The 27,986-nt window shown below is 40.4% G+C and overlaps 1 protein-coding gene across 1 annotated transcript; it reads left to right on the top strand.

The window, feature by feature from the left end:
• The first annotated feature begins 147 nt into the window (after positions 1 to 147).
• On the top strand, positions 148 to 25,572 carry LOC110959811 (ubinuclein-2-like). Its single transcript, XM_022206798.2, is given in 18 exon segments — positions 148 to 726; positions 1,553 to 1,669; positions 2,952 to 3,053; positions 3,883 to 3,993; positions 5,206 to 5,309; positions 7,011 to 7,566; positions 9,436 to 9,506; positions 9,821 to 9,950; positions 11,289 to 11,395; positions 12,137 to 12,247; positions 12,708 to 12,851; positions 16,129 to 16,179; positions 16,265 to 16,307; positions 16,690 to 16,966; positions 16,969 to 18,200; positions 18,296 to 18,503; positions 21,154 to 21,222; positions 23,128 to 25,572. Coding segments are annotated over 18 exon segments (3,783 nt in total). The 5' UTR covers positions 148 to 423; the 3' UTR covers positions 23,175 to 25,572.
• The last annotated feature ends 2,414 nt before the right edge of the window (positions 25,573 to 27,986 follow it).

Genomic DNA, 27,986 nt, shown 5'->3' with positions numbered 1-27,986 from the left:
TTATCGCCTGTTGTGACAGAGGCGGGTTTAGGATCGGGGCACGCCGTGATTGGACGTGATGACCCCCCCGTGGCACGAGGCTTCCGTTTTGTGCGTACGCGCAGGCGCAGCGACCCCTCTCTTCTGATATTTTATTTACTCCCGAAACCCAAGATGGCTCCTGTGAATGTCTCAGTCCCATAGCAAATCGAGGATGCAAGTAGCTGGCGAAAAAACAACTTTTCCCCGACCGTCGCGTCCCCTGGAGTTCAATCCGTATGTTGCGGAGGAAGCTCTAACGTCCGTGTAGGCACCGAGCAGCCGTCGGAGCTCCGCGGAAGCTTCTTCAATCCACCAATTTGGAGTAGTTTCGCGAAGTAGCTCTTCTCCTCGCTGTCGCTGTCTGTCCGGAGCGAGGTTCAGGCAGGCAGGCGGCTCATCCAAATGGCCGAACCGAGAAAAGTGCAATTTGTCACCCTCTCGGCCTTCGCAGCTGGAGCAGCCGCGGAGTCTAGGAAACGCCGGTTAGAGGATGAGGCCGACTTCAACTTCGACAGAGCCGGGGAGGTCGAGGCAGCGACCGGGGCAGGAGGTGCCGCCAGCAACGGTCGTCTCGGCAAAACCGGCGACAGGGACAAGACTGCAGCCGAGAAGAGGGCGACTGTTCGGCTCAACCTGTCCCTGTCCGAGCCCGACGACCGCTCCTCCGCCGAGTTTAATTACGGCGAACTCATCCAAAACCTCCAGGTAGGTTTATTACTGACATTAACCAGGCCGGCGGAGACTGGAGCCGGAGTTTATTTTGTTGCTCTTGGAAGTGTTTGTATGGACTTGTCATTGCTAACTCAGAGGGGGAAGTGCACCTTGTCCTTCCGTGGACTAGCGTGGTGGAAACTGACCATTAGTGCGACTCAACACAAAAGACAGCAGCGGCAGTTTTTTGGCCACTCATGCAGCCCAGTCCACTCTGGGTTTCCAACTTCAGCTGCGCTCTCACGGACTGTAGCTTCTCCTCTTCGTGCACATGTCGAGATAAAGCTCGTCTTGTGCAGCTACCTGTGTCCTTTTCACTCAGGCTTGCCCAGCAACAAGCCCAGCCACACAGCCATTACAGCATTTGGAAATGCCACATGCAGTTTGGCCCTCTGGCTGCGGGTGATAGATAGATGAGAGAGCATTGCTGATGGAAGTACCAGGATGTAGCATGGGAGCGAGGCAAATGTCAGAGCAGTGAGATCAAAGACAAGCTCGCCTCATTTTGTCTCCGTGCAGATGTGGATCATCTCGTTTTCTGGTAGTGTTGTGTTGCAGGAGTGGGATTTTTTTCTTTTTCTTTTTCTTTTTTTGAAAAGTTTGCAAACCAAGTTGGTTACAAATTTCTCTTTCAGTCCACAGGCTGCACACATCAGCAGTATTTTGTGGCTTCTGTTAGACTTACTGACACTATTGTGATATTAATATTTTACTCATTGATCTACTCTTTGCTGGGATGTTTGGTTTATACAATACTGAAGCTGGCAGTGTTTCAGGAAAAGCGCTGAAATTATTTAACTCTGTTTTATTTAATATTCAGGCAAAGAAAAATCCTCCAAGTTTGACTACAACCAACAATCCCCAGGATCCCTTCAATGACGAAGAGAAAGAGCGGCTCCAGGTTGAAGCCCTGGCAAAAAAGTTTGAAAATAAATATGTAAGTTAGCTTTTTTTATGTATGCATATCTCTATTGTAACTGGAATCTTGACGCAGTTTCGAAACTCTGTTAGGTCAAGTCACTATTACTTGTATAACATATTTAAAGCAGCAGCTGTTGAGCAACAATGATTTCCAGTAGAAGAATAAGATTGTAATTATAAATGTACTTTAACAAGTTTAAATATTGAGATTAAGACCCTACAGGTTTTAATGAGCTGAATTAACATAAGTAATTTAAATATGAAGGATAAAAAAAGCAAATGATATAAAATACAACTTTGTCTGATTAATAGATATCAAGGTTAGGGCCCTACAGTATTTTTCATTTTGGAGATTACCACAAAGTTACGACTGTACAAAGTAAACTTTTTAATAAGGTAAATGTGAGATGTACATTTCACAATTGAAAAGTAAACTTATATTAAAAGCATATTCGGGGACCACACACTGTTTCTAAACTACCTCAAGTATCATTTATATTTTGTTCTTGAGTATTAGATGTGTACAAGATTTGTAGTCAGTTAATACTGGCTGATTTATTGGTTAACACTGCTGTTATTCTTGGTGTAGTAACTTTTTATTGTCTCATAGTTTTAATTTACTTTCTCCAAATCCTAAATTTGCTCTAAAGAGAGTCTTTAGAGGGATAACTGCTACTTTTACACTTTTGATTTGCATTAAAAACCTTGCAACAGCAAAAAAAAAAAAAAAAAAAAGAAGTGCAAAACCTCAGGAGGACAAACATCATTTTTGAGCAACTTATTCAGGGTTTCTACCATTTTGTTATAATGGGATTTGAGAATTTAAAATATCTATCTATCTATCTATCTATCTATCTATCTATCTATCTATCTATCTATCTATCTATACACATTTCCCTTTTGTTTTTTGGGGAGGATTTAATTACTGAGACACGAAGCATACTCAGTTGAACATTTTGCAATTGAAGAATAATCTGTGAACAAACAATGTGGGGAAAAAACATTATTACTTTTAGTTATGTGCCAACTTGTAAGCCGACAGCAATAAATCTGAAAGAAGTCTATACCAGGATGGACAATTTTTCAGTCAGGCTGTTTCTGCAGGGTTTAAGTATGTTTGTGTTCTCCGGAGCACCAAATGTCCCTAAAACAAAACTGCACAGAGAATATTTTTTCCAAATTGAGGACATTTCTCATTCTAATTAAGGAACCACTTTATGGTTTTGGCTTTATGTAAGGATTTTGCAGAAACCTGATGAATGTTTGCTTGTGAGTAAAAACGATTTTTATTTTTTTAGGGCAACACAGGCAAGAAGAAAAGGAAGGACAGAATGCAAGATTTGATTGATATTGGGTTTGGCTATGATGAGACAGACCCCTTTATAGACAACTCAGAAGCTGTGAGTAACTTTCACTTCATTTATAATGAGGTGGTTTTTCAGTCTGGTGTCTAGTCTTTAATTTAGTGAAATATGGGATTTTGTCTTTATGACGTTGCACATTGTTCTCTTTGCCTCCTTATTACCTACTGATTTATTTTGTGTTCTTATTACTGAATTGCTGTTCTGTTGTCTTACTGTGCCGAGGTAAACGTTATCCCTGCGTGGTTCAGTATGCATGTTGTGCCTTGATGTTTCAAAACCGTGCATTCAGTGGCACTTCTAAAGATAGATAGTTGTCCTTTATTACAACCAACCTGAGACTACGGTTTGAAATCATCCTCATGACTCATGAAGATGTCCGTGCTCTCTGTGTCCACACAGGAACATGTCAGTTCTGTCTAGCAGTGTTTGTTGCTCAGTATTCAGAGGATATCACTCTTTCTATCCGACTGTAATAGCTAGAATTAGACTCTTTATATGGATTCAGCTATTCTATGATATTTGTTTTGGTGTTTTGATTGCCATCCTCTCTGCGCTCACAAATTGTCAATGCCTGTTTGACTCCTTTTTTTTTCTGTCTTGAAATGATGGAAACATTTTGTCGTCTGTGACCTAGAGGGATTGAGATTCTTTTTGGTTATTTATTTATTTTGGTCATTCATTTTTGCTGACCGACAGAAGAGCAAAGGCTGCTCTGTGAAATGTTAACGAAACACGTTATCGGTTACTCAGAAATGTTTTCAAGCCTGCGGACAGCGTTCCCATTTTGTTGTGTAAGTGGAGTTATTGTTTTCTAAAGTCCTGTCATCTCACACTGCAAACTGTCTCCCATTGTTATTTTTCTCAGTATGATGAGCTAGTGCCTGCGTCTCTGACCACAAAGCTGGGGGGATTTTACATCAACACTGGCACGCTGCAGTTCAGAGCGGCCTCTGACTCTGAGGGAGAGGAGGACAAGGTGAGACTGCCATAACATAACACAACTGAACATAAAGAAATGGATATTTTACTATTCCAACAAGTTCTCAGGCCCGAAAATATATGCGTCTTTACTTTTCATGAAATACAACTCTGCTGCAAGGCATGATAAGGATGACACAGGCCATGTGGGATCATATTTGTGGTCATTGAAAACCTACAAGCCAGCGTAATAAATACTTACATCTTAGAATAGCAACAGAATATAAATTGTTGGAGCCAAAATATAATTTCTTTGCAGTTTGGGGGAAAAAAAAAGCCAAACAGTTTCTGACCGTGTGTAAATGCAGTCTTAGGCAGGTTGATGTTTTTATTTTTGGTTTATTAGAAACTTAATGTGTGAACTAAATGATAAATTACCTGGAACTGTTGTAAACAAATGGAGCATCATATCCAACTGAGTAAGAGACTGTTTCAATTTGAAGACGCACACATCAGACTAAGCAGACCTAATCGCTATCACAGTGCCTACAGGTAAAGTCACTACATAAATAATGAAAAGGATAGGATGATAATTTACACCTCCAAGTTTTTTTGTAAGCCATCATTTTAGAAATTGTAATGTTGTCTAATTATTTTAGTACGCAGAGTTAACTTAGTCCAAGTATTTGCACCACAGAAACTTCTATTAATTTTTTTCTGAGCATGATCTGCTTGTTTTGTTTTTTTTCAAGCCATGCTAGCAGAACTGACTTTGGAAATGTCAGTCGTTTATACGCTGATTTAGACTCGAATAACTAGGCTGTGTTAGGTAGACTAGTGTAGTCTTTCTGTACAACCTTCATACTCCCCGAGGATGAATCTAATGGACAACTGATCTTTCCTACTTTGTCTAACCGCTAAACTAAGGGAGTAGACAAACATGCTTGCTTGATGTGAGCATTAAGCTCAAAACACTGCTGTACCTCAGGTTTTTCAGTGGAAATCTTCATTGATTTTTTTTTTCTTTTAGTCTAGAAGTCTGTTTAGTTCATGTCTGGGAGTGTGAGTTTTTTTTATTGTACTACCTCCAAAATACAAAAATCCTACCAAATAGTTTTCCACAAAATAATCATGTGTCGTGGAAGTTATAAATGAGATGGTTAACGTTGAGAAATATGTTTACTAAATGTGACTGTGCATCTCAACAGGACCCAACACCTCTGTGTGTGCTCCTCAGACAGAACTGAAGGCAATTATGTTCTTGTTTTAGAAGCTGAACAATGAGAAGGAGCAGGTGGTTAAGAAGAGGAAAAAGAAGGAAGGGAACAACCTGGAAGAGAAGAACCCGAAGAAGAACAAACTACCTAAACAAGGGTGAGAATAATGTGTACACTGTTAACATCTTGTGTCAGTTAATGAAGTTCAGCTTCTCTGTGAAAGGCGTCTGTGGCAGAAGAGGCTCATAAGTAGCTGAGTCTGCTTAAACTTCTCTCTCCAGAGGCATCACTTTCCATGCATTTGTAAAGTAGCCCTTTTAAACAATCTCCACCTTAATCAAATGATTCATTACCATTAGGCCAAGCTTTTAGACAGAAGTCACTTTAAAATCCACAATTACGTTTATGGACAGATTTTCCTCCTGCACTTTAAAAGTTGACCTTCTGGACACCCGAGGATTTGTGGGCTGCTGCAGTGAGTGACGTCTCTTTGTCCGCTGTTTACCACCCCGTGTGACATTATCCCGCTCTGCTTTTGTGCGGGAGGATCCTCTTCACACATCTATCATGAGGCAGGGATGCTGACTGAGACTTGCTCTTAGCTGCTGTGACAAGCCAGCCACCTTCCAGAAAACGCTCCATTATCCACGCTCAGATATGCCGAATACTCCAACATGCCACCATTCTGAAAACAACTTCTAAAAATAGCAGCAGCCATTGCCATTGTGCCATTATGAAACGGATGGTGTTATATATGGGTGTGCGTGTGTCAGATCTTTGAGAGCAGACTGCAGGTTAATCCTTCAGAATCCCTCCAGTTAAACGCTTTCTGAATTGTCTTTGTCAGCATGTGTTGAGGTCTCATTTTACCGGTAAAAATGCCTTTATTGCCTCATTAGAATTTCTGAGGTCAGCTGGTGAATTGGGGAAAATTTTACAAAAGGAAGAGGGGTGGTCTGATTTCAGATTTGCACAAGAATTCAAGTGGGTTTATTGTAGCTGGGTTGTTGCTGTTTGAAGCAGTTGGAAAAACAGTGTAGTAAAATAGGTGGGATGACATGAGCATCATATTTCTATGAAAACTAGTGGCAGCAACCTGCAGCAAGCACGAATGAGACAGATGTGGTTGTAAGTCGACTTCCATCGGAATCATTCCTTCATGTCTTTCTTTTTGCTTTTGTTAAACATCTGAGGCAGAAAAAGAAAAGAACCTACAAAGATGCTCTGACTTATCTCAAAATTAGCAGATGTCCTTCTTCTCTGGTACAACACTTACTTGACTCACACTGGTCTTCAAATCTGTGTGTGTGCTCTGAAAGTTACATTTTATTTAGACTGACTCACACAAAAAACAACACTCTTAAAATATCACTGTTTTGATTACGAATATATAGGTTAGTTATCCTGTTGAAATCTTTCTGCAGCTTTTTGATTTGGCTAAAAATGTTGACATGGAAATGAGTGTCGTGGTTATCGTCAGTTTTTGGAGTATACTTGTTTTGTGTTTGTTAATGTAAATATAATGCAGATAAGGAGACATTCTAGTTTTGAGAAACCTAAATGTGCTAATTTGATTTGTCTGAGAAAAAACAGGAGACTGTGGCAGCTTGATCCATGTTTTGGATTTTGGTATAGAAAGGAGTGGCTGAGATGTTGAAGCATCCACATAGCTACCAGTAGATTTATAGCTGGTTTTCACATATTCTGTGTAAGCGTCACATTATGAAAATTATGTAAATCATGATTTGATACAGAAACAACATTCCAGTGATGCCTGAGATGTTTTTTTTCTTCTATTCAAAATGTGAATTTGGTGTTTTGCTAAAAAATAAAGCGCTGTTGTGTGTTCCTCCAACAGAGTGACGGCTCTCAACCTCCACCGGCCGGAGAAGAAGAAGCGAAAGAAGCTGATGAAGGACTCGCTGTATCTGGCAGCCATGCTCCGCCGCTTCACCCGGGAGAAAGAGGAGATGAGGAAAAGAAACCCCAACATGGCTCACCCCGGCCTGGCAGGAGGTGTGGCTAACAAGCCCCACTCCGGCAACTCAACGAACCACCTGTTAGCCTCTAACTCCACTCACCCGCAGGGCAACGCAACCGGCAACGATCTCTCGCTGGCAGACCTCACCTCGGACCCCGCTGTGATGTCACTGCTGGGCTCGGCCAATGAGAAGGAGCTGCAGGATCTCCTAGGCGACCTGGACTTCAGCTTGTTGGAGACTGACCAGCAGCACGCCATGGCGACAGCCAGAGAGAACGGCATTCTGGGAGTCGGTGTTCCAACTCATAAAGCAGCAGTAGGAGGAGGTGGCCAAGGGCGAGGCCTGGGGTCTTCCAGCGGACTGTTTTCCCCGCCCCCGCTCCCCAGTGGACTGCCTGCTCCTCTTATTAAACGCATCGAGGACCTGCGGGCGGTGAGTCAACTGCAGTCTGTTAGTGGGTGGCTGCAATTACCTGCGAACCTCTTCTCTGCAGTTAAACACAAATGCCATTCAGCTGAGGAAGTGACACAGAATGTTTATTGTTGCTGCTGAGCCCAGTGAGAATAGTGTCTTTACCAGTTTAGGAGAAACACGGCTTAAAGCTGAACCCTGAGGGGTTTTATGTAACTAAAACAGCAGGGTTCTCACCACTACCTTTTGAAGAACTTTTGATTTTCTAGTTGTTCTTATATCTGGGAGCCTCGGATCTTTTTTTAGATGTTGGTGAAAATGTAAAGCGAGGTTGGGACGCAATTGAGAAGGATGATGCAAGTGAAGGATGCAGAGGTGAAGAATAGAAGAGTGAGGAGGAGGGAGCAAGAGGAATAAAAAAGAAACTGGATTATTTTTTTGTTGTTTCAAAGACAACATATGGAAAAAGCTTGAGAGATTCAGAAAAAAATAATAATTTTATGAATTTAATTCATCAAAGGAAGAGTTGTGGGCTTCATATAATCTGAATCAAGGGAAAAAAAACACATGCTGGTGTTGTAGTTCTTTTCCAATTCAGGTTCAATTTCTATGAAAAAGTCTAAGAATTGTAAACATGAAATCATAGAAAGCAAAAGGTCATTTATTTTACAGTTTTGATACCTGTTCTACTGAAGTCCCAGGGCTGTATGAACCAACATGTTTGTTTTTTTTCTTTGCAAGTTTTCAAATAAGCTTGCAAAGAAATAATTGGCAAAGAGTGTTTTTAGTTAAGACTATAAATGGATCTCATGTCATAAATATTAATGGAATGGTAGAAATACAGCAGTGAAGAGTTTTTGTTTTTACAGCCACATTGCAGCAGGAGAGTTAGGGCTGTTGTGATCATGAAAGTTTAATTAGATTCATTGTCGTGTAAATAATTGTGATTAATGATTTAATTGCCTTTTTCTGTTTGTTTTATTCTGCTATGAGATTTAGAACAGTGGTATTAGTGCCTTTGACCACCATCTTTTTGGAACAAATCCAACAAATGGCCTCCTCCATAATGTTAGGTTCTCCTTTTCCATTTAACTAAGATGTGCCCACAGCAGTGCCATGGCCTTAGACTTTGCTGCCAAATCTTTGGATTTAATGCCGATAGATGCACATTGAAATGCAATCCATCGAATAAGTTTAGGACCTCGAGATAAACGGAAGAGGAAAGCACAAACTGTGGAAAATGACATGGAAATACTGATAAATATCTGCACTATCTGTCATTTATATCCAGCTGTTTTATACAACAATTACACATAATGATCATGGTTGGTTAAGATAATTACAATCAATTGTGGGAGGTCTAGGGATACTTGCTCTGCAGTTTCCACGTTTCACTTCGTCTTTATTTAGAATCTGCTGAAGTACAGCACAAGATACAAAAACATCACTTGTAGCTGATCCCTTTTCACTTTTGATTGGCCAGAAATTTGCATCCTCACATGTTGATGTGTGTTAACACTACAGATGCAGATCAGGAGATCCTTCACGGCAGACGTGTTTTAACAATTCATGCTAAAATTACATACTGAGCGTCTGAAAATCCTGTGATTTGATTGGAAGTGTGAAACCCTGCTTTTCATGTTTTGTTGGTCCAGTTCTTTGGTCCTCACTTTCGTCATTTTGACGCAGTAGCTTAAACTGTATTTAAACGGTAATCAGTCAGCCCTGTTAACCCTTAAAAGATTTCTGGTTGAAATTGGAGCCAGGTGAAGTTCTGTGTCAGACAGGTAGAGGAGTTGAAGCTCTCGAAGGCTCAGCGTCACAGATATGTGAATGTATTTGTAGCGTATGGAACAGTGCTGTATGCTGACTCAGCTTTTTCTGCCACAGGCCTCGCGGCAGTTTGATCAGGAGGGCAGGAAGAAATTTTTCACCCTGGACATGAATAACATTCTTCTGGAGTGAGTAGGACAGCTTTTAAATCACCGTCAGACAAATCCCAGCTCACTCTCCTCCTCGTTTTTCAGCCTCTCTCACTCATTTTCAGCAGATTTCCCTCGCCACCTCTTCTGCTGTCTCTAAGTGTTTTGTTTTCTCTCTGTCTCTCATTGTCTGTGGTAATGACATGCTTCTCATTTCCATTCACACTCCTCTCATTTCTCTGCCTCTTCCCTTTGCCCTTCCCCGTCGACTGCTTCAATCTCCCATCTCTGTGTTTTTATTTTTATTTTTTTTTACTTTTTTCTAACAATCTTGACTGTCTGCCTCCCCTCAGCATTGAGCTGCAGGTCCAGGAGCAGCCACCTGAGGTGCGTTCAGACATCTACTCGCACATGGAGGCGTTTGTTCCATGCAATAAGGAAGCGCTCCTCAAGCGCCTGAAGAAGCTCAGCCTCAACATCCAGGTGAGTGAGGCTTATCTGTGGAGGAAGTCATAAATCCTCTCCCATGACACCGAACTGAAATATGATTAGAATAAAATCTTTCCTGCTGCACCTTTTCTGATTGCTCTGTGGTCACTAAAAGTCACATTCAGGAGGGGCTGAAGGCCCTGTGTGAGCACTTTGAAAATCTCATCACGTAGTGGCGTGAATGAAAAAGGAGACACATTCACCCACCCTGCCAGTGGCTGTGTGAAGGGGGTGTCAGTGTCAGATTGTTTGTTTCTGAAACTGACAAAAATGAGAAATTAACTGAACTTTCATAATTTCAGCCATAACTTACATATCTTCAAAGCAAAACAGACAAGCTGCTGGAAGTGCTCAGTCAAATCTCATAGTTGATAGCTTTATGTAGCTATACCTCTATAGTTTCTCCCATAAATTCAGATTTCAGGCATAATTATTAATGGTGTTTTACATTAATAAACATAAAAAGATGTATAAGTTGATGAAATGAAGCTGCAAAGAGCAGACAGTGAGCCGGTAAAATGCAAATAAAGACTGCAGACCTCACACTATGAATTGTCACATTCCGGCTTCAGATTTCTTCTCACAGTCCTGTTACATTTCTGCAGTGACCCCACACTGAGAATGAGTCTTTACAGTTTATTTCTTCTACTTGCCTCCAAATGTTTCCTGCTTTTGTATGTTTTTGATTTTTGTAAATCATACCAATGATTTCTATGGCCCCTGGTGGCTTACTTGGCAAGAGATTCATGCTAATTTGTGATCTTTAAAATATGATCTATTTGGGATTTTTTTTTAATAACAGACGCATCAGGAAAGCCCTAAAATACAATTCAAAGTGTTTGTTTCTGTTTTATGATTTGCGATTATTTTTCTGAGGAAACTGTCTAAACCTCAAAACTGATTCGCCAGTTTTTCCGCATCATTTTTTCCTTTTCAAACAGCTTTTAATCTTCCCAGCTTCAGTGTGGGCAGACTAGAGCTGCGAGGACTGCCAATGAAAACAGCCTTCCAAATGTCTTTTGTCATGCACCATTAAAGTAGCATTGTTGACAAAATAAATCAAAATACTCCCCCTCTTTCAACCTCTTTTTCTCTTCTTCTATGCTTCCCCTCTTCCCTTCCACCATCTCTTTCTACCTTTTATTTGTGTGTTTCTTCCTTCTCCCCGCTTTTCTTTAATTCTGTTGTCATTTTATTCTCTGTCACTGTTGCTCGACCTCCATCTTTTCCCACTCTGACTTCAATTTCTTCCCTCTGTTTTTTTTTTTTGTGTTTCTCTATCTCTCATTATCGTTCTCTTTCCATCTGTTTTTGCCTTTCTCCCTGTTTCAGGACGATCGCCTGCGGACGCCACTGTTGAAGCTGAAGCTGGCGGTGTGCAGTGTGATGCCTGAGCAAATAGCAAAATATAACATGGACTGCATGGCCAAGGTTGCAAAGTAAGCCAATCCTGTTTGTTTCAGGAGATAAGTATTATTACTAAGATACTTAATATTGTTTTTTTTCTTTAATTTCTCATTTGTCTGTTTATAGAGACCTGAACAATAGCACATACAATAAATCTGAATTAAGAAATTATGAAAGTCAAATAGATTTTTATAAAACAGTATCTCATATATTGTGTTTATGTTGTAAACATAACCTGTATCTCAGGAAAAATACAACAAATTGTGCAAAAGTTTCATAGCTGTGGAAACAAAAACTCTAAATTGTTCTGTGGAGCATTTTGTCATCTTAAACTGGTTACTCAACACACTTTTCAGACCTCTAAAAATACCTAATTCTTGTTCTGCTTCTGAGCCAGGTGTCGGCCCAGTTATAGAGCCTAACTTTATTTATGAACCTAAAAACCTGTTTTTATTATTGGCAGAAATACTGCCACCTATACATACAACAGTATAAAACAAGAAACTGACCAAAGAACATAGAAAATATTTAAAAGTGACTTTTTGACTTTAAAGTACTTAAATACTTAAAGTATTAATCCTAACCCTAACCAGTTCAGTTTCACATCAGTATGAAGCCCTACATACTTATAGGATGAATCATGTTCAACCTGTTGCCTTTGATGAGTTTAACGCGGTCTTTCTTTTCGTTGTATTAAATTAAGGTAATTTGATAAAGTTTATTCAAGCTGCTCTTCCATTTTTCCTCATCTGTTGCTGTCTGTCGTCCTGCAGGCAGCAGTCTGAGGAGGGCGATAAAAACGGCTCAGAAGAGGAGGATGAGGAGAAACCTGGGAAAAGAGTGATGGGCCCACGGAAGAAGTTTGTCTGGGATGACAAGCTCAGGTAATGATCCAAAACTGTCCTGCAGGAATAGCTTGACTGGATGCCATGCAGTATGTTTGTGGTGCTGCAGGTTTGCTGCTGTTTTCTGGTTTGTTTTTCTCATCATATCTTCTTTTGTCTCCTTGGTTCTCCTTGGTTGGTGTCTAATCCAGTGAATTGAACTCATACAGGCCTTAAAGATTGATCAGGAGGTCTTCAGAAGGCCTCAGTATGAATAAAGGAAACCAAGTCATGAATATTTCTTTTAGCAGATCATTTGAAGTTGCAGAAAAAAAACTGAATTTTATTCCTGCATGAATGTAGTAACCCTGAATAAGGAATTTGTGTCTGAATAAGATGAGACCGTTGAGAATTTTTAACACTGTGATTACTACATCTGACTCGGTGAAACATGCCATTAAGTGCTCTGCATCTGCAACTTAATTTAGACTTTAACACTGAGTGATTTGTGTTTGCACAGGAACCTGCTGTGCAGCTTGGTGCGAGTGAAGCTGAGCTGCTATGAGATGGAGAATCAGTGTGCTCTGTCTGTGGAGGACTACCTCAAGGCCTTCTTAGAGAATGAGGTCAAACCACTATGGCCTAAGGGCTGGATGCAGACCAGGTCTGTATGTGTGTGTGTGTCATTGTGGTTACACAGCCTTTAAATTATAACAATTATGTCCAAAAAGATCATCTGGATGATTTTATTCAAAATTTAGATCATGACTGTTTGGCAGATTCAAAGACTATGAATTTTCACCGGTCAATACGAAGCCAGGGGGGCATCGGTCAGAATGCAATACAAGGCGTTACCTTTTTCTCCTTTATTTGTAACAGAGGTTACACATTTGCATCTCTATGTGGTTCTATATACAAGAAACAAATAGAAAGAAGCCATCAATAAGTATATAAAAATACAAAAACATGTAACAGCAACTATAATCTTAAATATAAACAAAAGCATAGCTAACCTACCGGTAAAACGCGCACACACACAGAGCAAATTACAGGCAACACCAAATGTACATCTGAACAGTGCCAGCAAGCGCTCACTTCTGAAACTTCATGAACACAGAAAGAGAGTTCTCCTCTGCAGAGCAGCAGAGCGTAGTGGCCTCTGATTGGCCACTGTTTTAATTGTGTGTTTAGCAGGCCGTTTCCTGTCATCCTTTGTCACAATGATTATTCATTGATTGTAGGGACAAATCTTGAAAGAAGATTCGGATATTTTTCTTTAATAGGGCCCAAATATCCGGAGACCAGAAACCACTATTCGGGCCAGCTCTACTTTGCATCAAAATAAGACTTTAAATAGGGCACTTAACTCTAGAAGACCCTCTCGTCTCTTCACGCAACAGTGTGACCAGAAATTACTTTAAAAAGAGTGAAATAAGATGCTAATTTAAACTATTTACCCAAGTAGAAACCAAGCAATTTTGTCTACATGACCTGTTTACTATGAATTGAGCATTTTAAATGTCAGTATTGCAGTGGATCATGTTCATTTATTTGTAAGAAGCCAAAATCAAGATTGAAATTAATATTCGAATAATTGTGCAGCTCTGCATCACAATTATTCCACCCTCCTTAATATTCACAACATTTTAGTAATGTGAATAAAATTTAGTGAAAACATATCCGCTAAACCTCAGGTAAATAAATAAATAAATCTTTAAAGTGTATATTTGACTTTTTGTCAGAACAATAAATTGAGCTAACTGATACTACTAAAGTGGAGTGTAACTGGAATTATTTAATTATAAGCTATCCAAAAATTCAACCTTCAAAGTCAACATTTAAAAATACTTTTAACTTTTGACTTCCAATAAGTGTTTGAGTTCCTTCAGCAGCAAAACAAAAACACAACAGGATAAACCCACCTCCATGTTTCCCTGTTAGAACGATGTACTTCTTATCCTACAGAGCTCGTCCAATACACACACCAGACAAATGACTGATCCACAACCATTCATCCATGCAGACTTAGTCTATCACTACATAAGTGAGACTCCCAGAGCTCTGCAGGTCCTTCCATTTATTTCTTGCATATTTAAATCGACTTTTATGTAGCTTTTGGACAGGATTTCAGTGCAGTGAGGTGTTTTTAATGTCCGTACTGATACATTTGCACGCTAATGATACCCCTCGGAGAAATTTCCCCTCCTGATCTGGAAAGTTTGTTGCTGTGTTATCTATTGGCTGCAAACCTGTGCTTCAAACTGAATCTAAAGTGTTTTGGAAATCTTTTTGAAACTAATCCCCTTGGTGTAATGAAATATTTTTTTCTGCTAGCTTATGAAACAACTTGTTTATCTTTTGTATGTTTGATGCTGAGCTTGAACACCTGCACAGGCATAAATTACATCTGGATCAGAGATGAGAGATCAGAGCTTAATTGTGTTTTGCAGCAATTTAATACACTTACTTGCAGGTAAGTGAATGGGGAAAAAAAACACACAGCAATATTAGTTTGAGGATGAATCATTACAGCAAAGCTTTATTACAAAGAAATACTGCAATAGATTGCACAGTTTCATTGTCACCAGACCTTTCTCATAGCAGCTGTTTTGGCGTGGAATAGGAGGTAAACACAGGTGTTCTGAATCCTATTAATGAATGGTCTTTTCTGTTATGCACAGAGCCCTAATTACTGTCATTATAACACCTGTGTTTGCCCCTATTTCATGCCAAAATGTGAAAAATATCATGTCAAACACTTCATACAAGTTTAAATTTTAATGATTCTCGATAATCACACAATGTTTATTACATATTAGACAATAAAATTGAGCTGCAACTCTGGCTGTTTTTATATCACCTTGAAATAGCCAGTCGGTAAAACTATGTGTATTTCCCATAATTACACAGCTGTCGTAAATACCAGTTTAAACTATGTTGAAATTATGCATTTCTTCTACATTTCCTGCTCCTACTAGTTTCGCATTAGTGAGTAAATGTGATTTTATTTAAAGCACATTCAATCCAAAAAAGTCTGTAATTTTACTGAGTTCTTAGTTTTTATTTTACATATATTTACAATTTTGCGATGACAGAAAAATAATCAGATATATAGATTTTTTTAATTTAGATGTGCATTGTAAAATATCATCTAAAATATATGAATAACTATAAAATTTCCTTTTAAAAAAAGAATATTGACATTTTTAAATATAGCTTAAATACAATTTACAAATATTTTCCTTTTATTTAATTTCTGCAACTATTAAATTCAACAGCAAGTGCAGTGTATACATAATGTAAGATATATTTGGGGTTTTTAAAGGGAGAATGACAGTATGCTGGAAAAGTGATTTCATTCACAAGTTAAATTGGGGCGAACCGTGGCTATTTAGCCGAGGTAACAACAATTAGGTTTGTGAAAATATTGGCAAACACTGGTTTAGTTTGCTTTACAAGCAGACGCTGTTGTGCTGCAGTGGAACCCAGATAATAAACATTTCTGTAAATGTCACTAATTTTCAACTACACTGATTATGGAAGGATGTTGAAAAAAATAACTGCAATATGTCAGGTGCTAAAAGTGCAGCAACAACAACAAAATCAGCCCAGATCTTTAGCACTCACTGTTCAGTAGATGTATATGTAACAAGATAAGTAATACAAGTAAGAACAACATTTTAGCCAGATTCAGCAAATGGAACATTAAGATATAAATGAAGTAAAATCTTAACTTTGAGATATTTTGATGTTCTTGTTCAAACATGGGTGCCCTGTGTTTTTCTCTTGATGTGTTTGCTATAACTGAAAACATGTTTTCTTCTATATCTATGAATGTTGACCTAATTATTAAGAAATTAGCTTACTTAATAATTATGAATCATAATTAGACATGAATCCAGCCATTCTGCCATTAACGCTGTTAATTGCTTTTGTCTCAGGATTCTGTTCAAGGAAAGTCTCACCGTTCACAATCACCTCACTGGAAACCTGTAAGTATCGACTTTATCACAGCTCATTTTTCTCCAGTAACAAAAACTACTCAGGTTGAATATTTGCTTTTATTTTTCCGTTCAGAGTCAAGAGGAGGATGGTTCCTGGACCCAAGGCGAAAGCCAAGGTGAGTAGCAACTCAGACTGCATAATCAATCTTAATTTAGAAAAAATACATGCAGCTGATTTTTTTCTTTCTTTTATTGCAACACTGTTATTTGATTAATGTGAACTTGTTCAACAAAGATGGTCACGAAATAATAAAACTATCTCTGCTTCATCTTGTGCATTTCCAGAGCTGCAGTTTTGAATCAAATTTGAAATAGATTATGTTGTTCATAATTTGTACACTGGAGAGTTGTGCTTTTATTTTTAACTTGTATTAATCCTGCTTAAGTTCTACATTGCCTGTGGAACAGAGGAATTAAAGGCCACATAAATGCTGGTTTGTCCTGAGATCAGACTTGATGATGTTTAAGGTTACTGACTATGTGTCGTCTTTTCTTTAGGAGGGTCTTTGGATCCACAAAACGCCTCTCACGATGACCTCCACTTCATCTCTGCCCACCTCCACGTCCGCTCTGACATCCAGCCGCCAGCCCCTCTCCTCGTCTTCGCCCTCGGAGCCCATCTGTCTGTCGGACTCTCTGGACGAGGACCTCACTGCTCCCTCTCTGGACTCCATCTCTCACGCCCTGGCCCTCCTCAGCAATGCATCCAAGGGCCTCGGTCCCTCGGACAGTCCTTTGTCGCCCCCTCCGCTGCAAATCCCCACCTCCTCTCCTCCCCCGTCACCCCTCACTACCCCTCAGCCACTCAGCTCTCCGCCTCGGTCGCATCCACGACACAGCAACATTCCCTGTCGAAGGTGGAGAACGCTCCGCTGGCAGCTGTGTCTGCTGGGAACTTGCCAACATCCACAACGCTACCAACCTCCTCTTCTACCTCCTCTTCCTCGTCTCCGGTGGTCTCCTCCATGGTTCGTGTGCAGGCAGCAGGCCTGTCGCTGGCCTCCAGGACTGCAGATGGACACTACGGCCCGATCAAAGGATCTATGGGCCAAACCCAGACTCAGAGACATGTTGCCATGGCGCTGCCCAATCATAGGCCGAGCTCCGTGATGGGCAAAATGCATCCACACCCCTCCCCCTCCCCTCCAAAGCAGCGACCTCCTCCCACAGCTTCCCCTCTGCTGCCCCCCCATCAGAAAGGCTTTGCCAGCCCAGCAGGGATACTGGGAGCTATGGGATCTACTCCAGGACTGACCAAGAGCATCGCCAAATCCAGCGGCATCAGCAGCAACGGCAGCATTGTCAACAGCAACATCACACCTTCTTCCTCACCTTCGCTTCAGTCCCGCTCCAACTCTACCTCCCACCACGGTCTGCAGTCCTTCTGCCCCCCCTCCCCTGCTGCCTCCTCTCCATCCCCCACCTCACACTCCTCACACACCTCACACTCCTCTCAAGGTAAATCCCACACACACCATCACCACCAGCCCAACTTCATCACACCCATGCAGGCCACCCTCACCAAGTCCTCCCACAGCAGCAACTCCTCCCCCATCATCAAACTCACCCCTCGGCCTCCTGCACCTACCCCACCTCCCTCGTCCTCCCCCTCCCCGTCGTCCTCGCCCTCCCACCCGCTCTCCCATCAGATGATCCCCAGCCAACAGCAGCAGCACCAGTACTCTCCCAAAACCCCCAAAACCTTTCGACCTCCCTTCAGTGTGTCGGGCGGTGGGCAGGTGAAGCAAACGCAGGGCAGCTGCAGCTTCGCTGGGGGGCAGAAATCTCAGTCCACCACTAGCAACAGTAGCATCAACAACAAAGCAGTGGTATCAGCAATCTGCAGTCATCCAGATAAAACTCCCCCTTCTTCTTCACCTTCGGTCTCAGCCAATCATGGGCAGAGGCAGAGGGTGGTGGGCGGGGCCAACCAGGGCTCAAAAACAGGAAATGGTTGGGCGGCTTCAGGGACTTTGGCCACGTCCTCGACAACATCACACCTCTCACAGGTTAGTCTTCATACAGAACACAGTGGAGAAAAAAAGAAGTTACAGTTTTGAATGAGTAAAGGAACAAATCCTATAAACGTGTGATTTTTCTGCAGGTCTCAAGCGCAGGCTCTCCACTCCTGGGCAGCCCCTCTGCTCTGCCCCTGGGCTTTGGGATGTTAGGAGGCCTTGTGCCCGTCTCACTACCCTTCCAGTTTCCCTCATTGCTCAATTTCAGCCCTCCTGGAGCCCCAGGGGCAGCTGGCATGGGCTCAGCCCCCAGCTCCAACTCAGGATACCCGCTAGCACAGAGCGACCTAATGGGTAAGCTACATTTTTTTTTTTAAATTTGCTATATTATTTTTAAAACATGTGACTGGTAATATTCAGTCATATCAGTGTCTCAGTATGTTAGACTGTCTGTCTCTCAACACTTCCTGATGTCCTTTTAGCTTCACGCTTATTCTATAGATGTTGTCAAAACATAAATAAAATATCGGAAATGTTTTTTTAAGGTGGGGAAGGGGACTGTTTTCATCTTTATATTTATACACATTACTGTCTTTAGTGATTTATAGCAACAGGACAGAACAGCGAGAGGCTTATTGATGTTTTTGAAGATGTTTTGGGGGCAACACTGGAGCTCTGCAGCACAAAGGAAAAGGCTAGTGAGGAAATATGTGTGAGGCTGATCAATTCATTGTTGGTCTGGTTTGGTTTGTGGCATTTGTATACAGTAAGAAAAATGTAACATATCCTTAAACCCCCTGAACCCAAAGCCAGTTTTGGGCATTTTCTGCTGCTGTCATACTTTTACTCACTGTGGGCTCATAGTTCACAGACTTGCTCCTCTGTGTAAACAGCACAGCCATAGAAGTAAAGAAAAGACAACGACCAAGTTATAATGCCCAAAAATCAACATGTGCAACATTTTCCAAGTGCTTACAAATACTGGAAAACAAAATGGTAACTCTACAGAATATGGATCTTTCACTACTTATATTTTTAACTTGCTTCCATCCTATGTGCTCGGTATAAACACCCACAGCTCAGCCCAGTTCATCTAAAATCTCCTGAATAATTGAATATTTGTTACATAACTGTCGGTGACAGCTGAGTCAGTCATGACTTCACAGGTATGTCAAGGTACAGAGATTTTTTAATTTTTTTTTTACAAAATCTATTTACTACAAATAGTTTATTTTTCTGTGTTTTTAAAAAATAAAACGTGCAATACAGTGATTTTGCTAAAATATCACAAGTATAGTGCCGAAGGCTTGAACAGCACATCACAGAGAAGTATGTCAAGGACAGTCAGAAAGTTTAAATTCCAATAAATATTTCTGTTTTTAGTGTCTTTGTCTGATAAATGGTGACATTTTGGAGATTTATTTTTTAAGGATGACGTTCCTTCAGTCAGAGGATCAAACTATCTACTTTTTAAAAGCGTTGCCCCTTGATATTTAGGTCATATTTGCTGAATGTAGCTCATTTTTGTGGCGTTTTATTGTAATGATAAACCTCACGACCTCACTTGGCGAACAGCAGCAGTAATTATATACAGGTTGAAAAACATTTGTGAAGCTGTGGATGAGTGATTTTTATGCTTCACCTTCTAAAAAAAAACAGAAGAAACTATATGCTTGATACAGAAATATTTTCCTACATGCTGTGCAGATAGCCAGTGCAGGGCCTACAGCAATTAGTAAAAATTGCACTTTAACTCTACAGTTGTCAGTAAAGTAGCATTTAAATATTTTTTCTAGTTGCTTAATGTGAAGATAAACTACCAGAGGACAATAAACTGCAAATGAAACATTATGGTTTAACTGAGAAATGGGACAAAAAAAAGATAAATATCAATTTACATATTCATATTTGTGTGTGTGTATATACCGGGCTTTGCAAAAGTTCTGTTACACTCGGTTTCATGATCTTTAGAGACGTTTACATGTCGGAGTGAAAAATTCCATTAAATAAACTGAAAGTTCTACCTTATAGGCAGGTGTCCTTAATACAATTTTTTTTTCTCCGGTGAAGTTGTATCAAGATGGAAGTCAAAAGAGTTGAGATATCTGCTCTCCTTCATGCTGGCCACAACAAGTCTGACAGAGCCAAGCAGCTGAACATCAGCCGGATGACCGTCCACAGAGTCGCGGAGAGGCTGAAGAATGGTGAAGATCTTTCAGTGATCTTTCAAGAATGGTGAAGACCTGAAAGATCTTCACCATTCTTTAGCCTCTCCGCGACTCTGTGGACGGTCATCCGGCTGATGTTCAGCACAAAGGAGAGCAGATATCTCAACTCTTTTGACTTCCATCTTGATACAACTTCACCAGAGAAAAAAATGTGTATTAAGGACACCTGCCTATAAGGTCGAACTTTCAGTTTATTTAATGGAATTTTTCACTCCGACATGTAAACGTCTCTAAAGATCACGAAACGGAGTGTAACAGAACTTTTGCAAAGCCCGGTATATGTCTTCCATTGGTGCCTGCTGCACCGCACATCTCTACTGCCTCATTCTGCCTTGTTTTTTGTTTACTGCCTTCCTCTTTTGTTGTCTTTGTGCCCATTTAAACGCTATCTTGGTTGTTGTTTACATCCCCTCCTCTGCTACCCTGGCAACAATGTGATGTCATCCTCTCTGTTACCATGAGATCTCGGTGCTTTTTTCATGATCTTCAAGGCACAGGACAAGACTCCTCCCCACAGCATCCTGACCTGCCGTGGCCATCCACTTTCACAGTTCCTCATCTGTCTCCTTAAGTTGTATAAACTCCTTCAGTGTGGAGCAGCTGCTGCAGACCGGAGATTGACAGAAAGTCTTTGATTCTTGTTTATGCACACTTCACTGCCACTCTAGTCCCACCTTAACATCTCTCTGCGCCATCTTTTCCATGTTGCCTACGATTGTGGTTGTTGTTGCTATCGTTCCTCTCATCTGTCCACCCTTCCCTCCATCTCTCCTCAGATCTGTATAAGAGTCTCCAGTCAGGGTCGCAGGCTGCCCTACCTCCTCACTTGCAGCTTGCTTTCTCAGGTAATCTGCATTCCTCCTCCTCCTCCCTCCTCCCTCTCTCTCCATCTGTCTATGTCAAGTCGACCTGTCCTCCTCTGCTCGGCTGCTTTGTTGTTAGTTCTCTGACTTTCTGCTTGCTCCAGTATATTTGCTGTTTGGTTTGACCTCTGCTGCTGTAGCGCAGTAGAAACGTGTTGTAGAGCTGCTGAAGATGTATTGTTTCCCAGCGATGTGCTGTTGAGAGTGCATACCGAGGAGCTCGTTTCCTCCTGTGATGTGCAGATGGTTCTTTGATTGGAGAGCAGCAGTCTGATTAACATGCGAAACTGCAATGTGTGATTTAGCTGCCTGAGTTATGAAAAATTAAACGGTTCTTCTGCTCAGGCTGGCTGTTATCTCAGGGACACATGGTTTGACATTCTGTCCAAGCACAAATCTAAAAGTCTTTGATTGACCCTTATTAATCAGCAGTTTATTCTATGTTGTACTTGTTGCAGCTGCTTGGTTTCTTCCCTGTATTTAACTTCATCTGAGGCTGAAATCATGTGTATTTATAGCTGTAAGCACAGACTTAAAGGTCACAGTCCAGTCTCACCAGGATTATTCACAGCTCTCTGGGTCAAAAAACCATCTGAGACAGAAACTCAAACTCTGCCCATCTTGTTTGAAAATAGTTGTAGCCAGTAAAACGTGTCAAACCAGCTCATTTTGATACACCTCAGACTGTACACTAAATATTAGTCGAGTTTCAATACTGAATGCATTTCTTTGCAGAAGTGTATTCATAGATCTCAAAGTTTGTTGTCTTGCAGAAGTTTTATTTTCTATATCCAGTAAGAAGTAACCAATGCTATTAAATTACTACATCAACAACGGACAAAAAGGTCTGCTACCACTTCAGAGATGCAGTTTGATGTTTCTACTTTGTCGAACTGCATTTTTTTTGCCCCTCCTACAGGTTCATTTTTTAATAGCTTTTTAATAAGACTTTACTCTTGCTAAAGGGGCTGTGACACAATCCCTTTCCTACCAGCAAACTGCTCTGTGGAGTTATTCAATCTGCAAAAATTTAGTCTTTTCTAACTCTATTTTCGTTATTGATTTTGATTGATATTTATTATTGTTTGATTATTCATTCTTGTTATCTTCTTGATTAGTTGATCAGTCATTTTACTTGGGCTGACCGATATTGAAAAAATGATGTTGCAATACTTTGTGTTTTTTGCCGTATTCGAATATGAAAAAAATACACAATTATTTTCAAGGCAACTTTACTTTAAGATGCTGATTTAATGGGTAAAATAAAGTAGTTGCGTTGCCCATGTGCACATCGCAATGTCAGTACTGAAATGTCAGATAGTTGCTATAAAATGTCGTAAAATGCCTTGTTTTGGTTGATGAACCGTCCAGAACCCAAACATGTTTAGTTTACAATAGATTTGTGAGCTTAAAACAGAGAATTAGCATCAATAAATGACTCAAAACGTCTTTTTTTTAACCAAAATGCTGCTGAATAATCTTCTGACGGTCGGCTTAAAGTCTTAATTCTGTTTGGGCCTCTTGAAGCAGTTGAAAACGTAAATGTCTTATTAGTTCATGTGCTTGTTAGCAAACAGTTGTACATTCACACCTCTATCAGACATGTAGATATCGGACAACGAGGGACATAGACAGAGTTCAGTTTCTGGCCACTGACTCTATTTTTTGCTCTGTTTTTGGCCTCCACCAGCGATTTAGCACGATATCCACCTGTAGCTGCTAAATGCTGCACTGCATATAGTCGTAATAACACAAATTGATGCTTCCATGTTCATGCTAGTCTCATGAACCGGTGCTTCAGGCGGTTGAATCTCAGACACAAAGACGCGATTTGTCTTTTCATTTTTTCGCTGGCTGTTAAAAATCTCCCATCTTCTCCAAACCCAGATGCGAACCAAAGCCAGGGTGGAGACATAAAGAGGAAAACCCACTGACCAATAACGACGCAGGAGACGATGCCAGCGTGGTGACATCACAGGCTCCTGGAGACATCCACCAATAGGAATCTTCACTTTGACTGACAGGATGATGCGGTATGAAGTGGGCGGGGCTCCACTGCCTCTTTTGAAAACGGACCTAAAGGAGAGTCAGTTTATCCTCGCAACAAGTGGCAATGATGAGTTAATTTAACTGTCTTTTTTTTCTAACGAACCGGGTATGAGAACAAGACGGCGTGAATGACGAGAACACTTATTTTCGTTCCGCTTGTTTTTATTTTTGTCAACATGTTTACATATGACCGACCTTGATCACTGTGGAATGAGTGTGAGCGAGGTGGTGGCGGTGGTACGGCTGAGAGCAGTAGTACGCTACATAATATAATTTGTATTTAAGCTTATGTGGAATAACAGGACTCTTGTTCTTGCAGTACAAAAAGAAAAAAAAGAAAAACAGACCGAGTAATGAATTTTTTTTGTTTTTCTGTCTTTTGTCTCAGATGTGGGAATTGTCGTGTGTGTAGAAGTTTATTGTTGGTCACCTCTGCTCCCACAAATGACTGTTAAGTAGTAGCTTAAATTAATATTGATAAATTATTTGTAATTTACACAGGGACAAAAACATGTTGTGTGCGTGAGTGGTGAGGTTGATTTGAATGTGTGTATGTACATAAAATACACTATATACTGTTAAATTCTTTCCAGATTATTCTGTATGACTGGGTAAGGACGCGTATCCCCTGTTCACAATAATGAGCAAGTGTAAGTTTGATGCCCCTCTCTTGCTCAGTGTGTTTTTGGTGCTGTTTAATCACACTGGACCTTTTCTGAGGGGGGGAAAAAAAAAAAAAAAAGACTTGAATTGAAAAAGTTCTGGGCTCCTCTCCTGGACGGAGGAACCGCCTGTGAGAGAGGGGAGAATCGACAAGATTGTAGCCTACTTGAACTGTTTTATTTTTTCTTTGTTTTTTTAACTTTATTTTAAATGAATTAAGTTTTTTTTTCTCAGCTTATTGACTCAAACCAACTTAATATAACAAAACGCCTTAGTTTGTATTGAAAAAGTATGAAAAAGATCTATGCAGGACTGTAAACGCTCAATGCAAAAGTGCAAGTCGTGGCTTGGCTTTCAACCTCTACTCAACATGTCAGTGCATTTCTTGAGTTGTGAATGTTTGTAGATCCCGTTATGTCACTTGAGACTCCTTATTTTTTCCGATGTGTGTTCAGACAGAAAAGCCAAGTGAGTTCAAGACGCAGCGCAATGACATATATAATCAACTGTAAGACTGGAAGAAATTTGATGCAAGTTAGCGGTAGAATTGTGTCAGAAAATGAAACAGAAAATGTTTCAGTATGGCCCAAAATCTGCAGAAATGGGGGAAAAATTTGAATAACCGGCCCTTTTTCTCACTTAAAAGTGCTGAACTCTGAACTGATCTCACCAGATAAACCACACAAATGAGCTACGAGTTGTTTATTACACGTGTAGCAGTTTATTACCAAGTGAAAGTGGATACAGATTGTAGTTCTTATAAAACATTACATGAAATGATTAATATTCTGCTAGCAGTGGCAAATTTGCAGCCGTTCATTTGCAAACGTTGCATTCAAGTTATGTCAGTTAACCAGAAGTTGGAAGCTGCTGTTACAAAAACCAATGCAGTTTATTGAATTACTTTTATTTAGAAATGCATAAAACAACAACAAAAAAGTAATTCAGGCTGTTTATCTGACTTGACGTCAGGGTTAGCTTGCAGGCTAAACGCACTGGAAATAACCTACTTATTATATTTAGTAAATGCAGCACTAAAGTGTGTTTTTATGTACCACTTTTAATCTATAGGAAACAGATTAAAAGAAAAAGGGTTGAACGCAGCCACTCTAACTGTTCAGCTACATTTGGCTGTACATATGGTCAAATTGTGGGTAATTTATGCTGCAAGGCTGAAACTGACTTCGCTGTGTCTGAACACCTTTAGAGAAAACTTCCTTCAGCTGAATACCTCCGTTAACAAAACTCGTTCTTCCTGAGTCTCTCTGTCCTCTGAAGACTGGTTCCCGCCCTCCTCCGCGTGTGTCTGGCTGACCGGCTGCACCGAGAACGACGCCAAAGATTGTTCTGTAGCTCCTCACGATGGGGTGCCGCTGGTCGGAGCGTGTTTGTGTGACTTTTCCCACATTTACCCCAAAATGTAAACCCATCATGCGTGGTCCTTCGGGATGTCGTTGTGAAGTCATGTGACTGGAGCAGTGGGTGACATACATTGTGCTTTCTTTTGGGGTCTGGGGGAGATACAACTGTCATTTTGTGGTTATCTGGTTACTTAATTTGGTCTTTTGTAGATTATTTTTCTGTGTCTATTATGAAATTAAACAAAACAGGTGGTTTTCACTGTGTCTCTAACAGAGTTTTTCTTATTTTTTGCTGTGTGTACTTTGTTTTAGCTTGTTGTTGTATTGAGCAGCATGTGTTCTTTATTAACAGCAGCGGTATGTTAATGCTTCATTCATGCAGGGGCATCTCCAAAGGGGCACCAGAGGGGCCACAGCCACTCCTGATAATAACTCTGATGTCCAGGTTTCAGTAAATGCAACTTAAGGTGCCCCAGTGCATGTGAAAGCAGCATTAAATGACTACCAGTGATGATTTAGCAGCAGCAGGTGGGCTCAGTGACCATCCATAAATATCAAAAAGCACCAAAGATGACTCGTTCACACAGGAGCTGAAGGTTAAGCCTCTTTACACTCATTCCCATTAACTTGATGGCAGTTGAATGTGTCTGTTTCATAGTTAACTTTTCTGTTAAAGATGAGACGACAGTCCAGCACCAGTCTGACCCGCAGGGACTCGCATGAACAGATACAAGCGAGCTATGAAGTGATTTACAGAGTTTTTTCCACAATTCAGCGCCAGTGTTGATTGGAGATCAGAGCAAAACACAAAGTTTACTGTCAAAGTGACAAAACACCTCTCTCATTCTTGCTGCTTTACCATTTCACATCTAATACAAACTTGAATTTAAACTGACTAAGCTTAGTAACTTTTTTTAATCCAAAATGAATCTAACATTAAATTTGTTGCTTCCCGCTGTTTGTAGGAGTTAAATAACAGCAGCAGGATCCATATGAGCGTTTCCAAAGCAGAAAGCTGGGCTCATTTGCGTTTGTGGAACAACAAAACAACGAAACAAGAATGGATTAATTATAAGTTATTGGCAACATGCAGACAGGGTTGATCAGGACCTTACAGAAAGTCATATTTTGTATTTTAGTGATGTGTCCCACAGTCGCAGTTAAATAATTGACTGAATCCTGAGTTAGAATAATATTTCGTTTGGGCTTGACAAAGACAAAAACAAAAATATTCAGAGCAAGTGGAGCAGCTAGCTAGTGCTTATTACAGTTTGATTTACATTTTCAAAGTCACATTTTTGAAATCATGTAATTTTTCTGTAAAACAAATCACGGTTTATATCTTGTCAGAGAAACCTGGAAACGTTTATCCATAATTCCGCTGACTTGACTGAACGTGGGCTGCAGTTCCTGTTATTTAAACATCAATATGATGTATAAATGTAGATGGACTTCATATATTTCACTATGCAGACATGAAGAAAAAGCAGGTTTTTTTTATACTGAAAGATCAGAATCAGCTCCAACATCTGCATCTGACAGCAGATAGTAGTATAGCTTGTCGCTCTAAAAATGTCATAGCATGTCGTTCTCAAAACGTCATTGTATAGCATATCGCTCTAAAAACATTGTAGTACAGCATGTCACTCTGAAAACGTCATAGTATAGCATATCGCTCTAAAAGCGTCATAGCATAGCGTGTCGTCCATAAAACATCATTGTATAGCATGTCACTCTAAAAATGTTATAGTATAGCGTGTCGTCCAAAAAACGTCATTGTGTAGCATGTCGTCAAAACGTCGTAGTATAGCATGTCACTCTAAAAACGTCATTGTATAGCATGTCACTCTAAAAACGTCATAGTATAGCGTGTCGTCCAAAAAACGTCATTGTGTAGCATGTCACTCTAAAAATGTTATAGTATAGCATGTTGCCAAAAAACGTCATAGCATAACATGTCGCTCTAAAAACGACATAGTATAGCATGTCGTTATAAATACGTCATTGTGTAGCATGTCACTCTTAAAACGTCGTAGTATAGCATGTCGCCAAAAAACATCATAGTATAGTATGTCGCTATAAATACGTCATTGTGTAGTATGTTGCTCTAAAAACGTCAAAGTATAGCATGTCGCTAAAAAAACGTCATTGCATAGCATGCCGCTATAAAAACGTCATTGTATAGCATGTCACTCTAAAAACATCATAGTATCGCATGTTGCCAAAAAATGTCATAGTATAGCATATCGCTATAAATACATCACTGTATAGCATGTCGCTCTAAAAACGTCAAAGTATAGCATGTCGCTATAAATATGTCATTGAAGCTAGACTAAGGGCAGAGGTGAACATCTGTGAGCAGCAGTATGGTTTCATGCCAAGAAAGAGTACAACAGATGCAATATTTGCTTTGAGGATGTTGATAGAGAAGTACAGAGAAGGTCAGAAGGAGCTGCATTGTGTCTTTGTAGATCTGGAGAAAGCTTATGACAGGGTGCCCAGAGAGGAACTGTGGTTTTGTATGAGGAAGTCTGGAGTGGCAGAGAAGTATGTTGGAGTGGTGCAGGACATGTATGAGGACTGTAAGACAGTGGTGAAGTGTGCTGTTGGAGTGACAGAGGAGTTCAAGGTGGAGGTGGGACTACATCAGGGATCAGCTCTGAGCCCCTTCTT

This window comes from Acanthochromis polyacanthus, chromosome 3 (genome assembly GCF_021347895.1).
Source record: "Acanthochromis polyacanthus isolate Apoly-LR-REF ecotype Palm Island chromosome 3, KAUST_Apoly_ChrSc, whole genome shotgun sequence".
Lineage (NCBI taxonomy): Eukaryota > Metazoa > Chordata > Actinopteri > Pomacentridae > Acanthochromis > Acanthochromis polyacanthus.
Note: the sequence above shows the minus strand (reverse complement) of the source record. Positions and strands in the feature narration are given on the sequence as shown.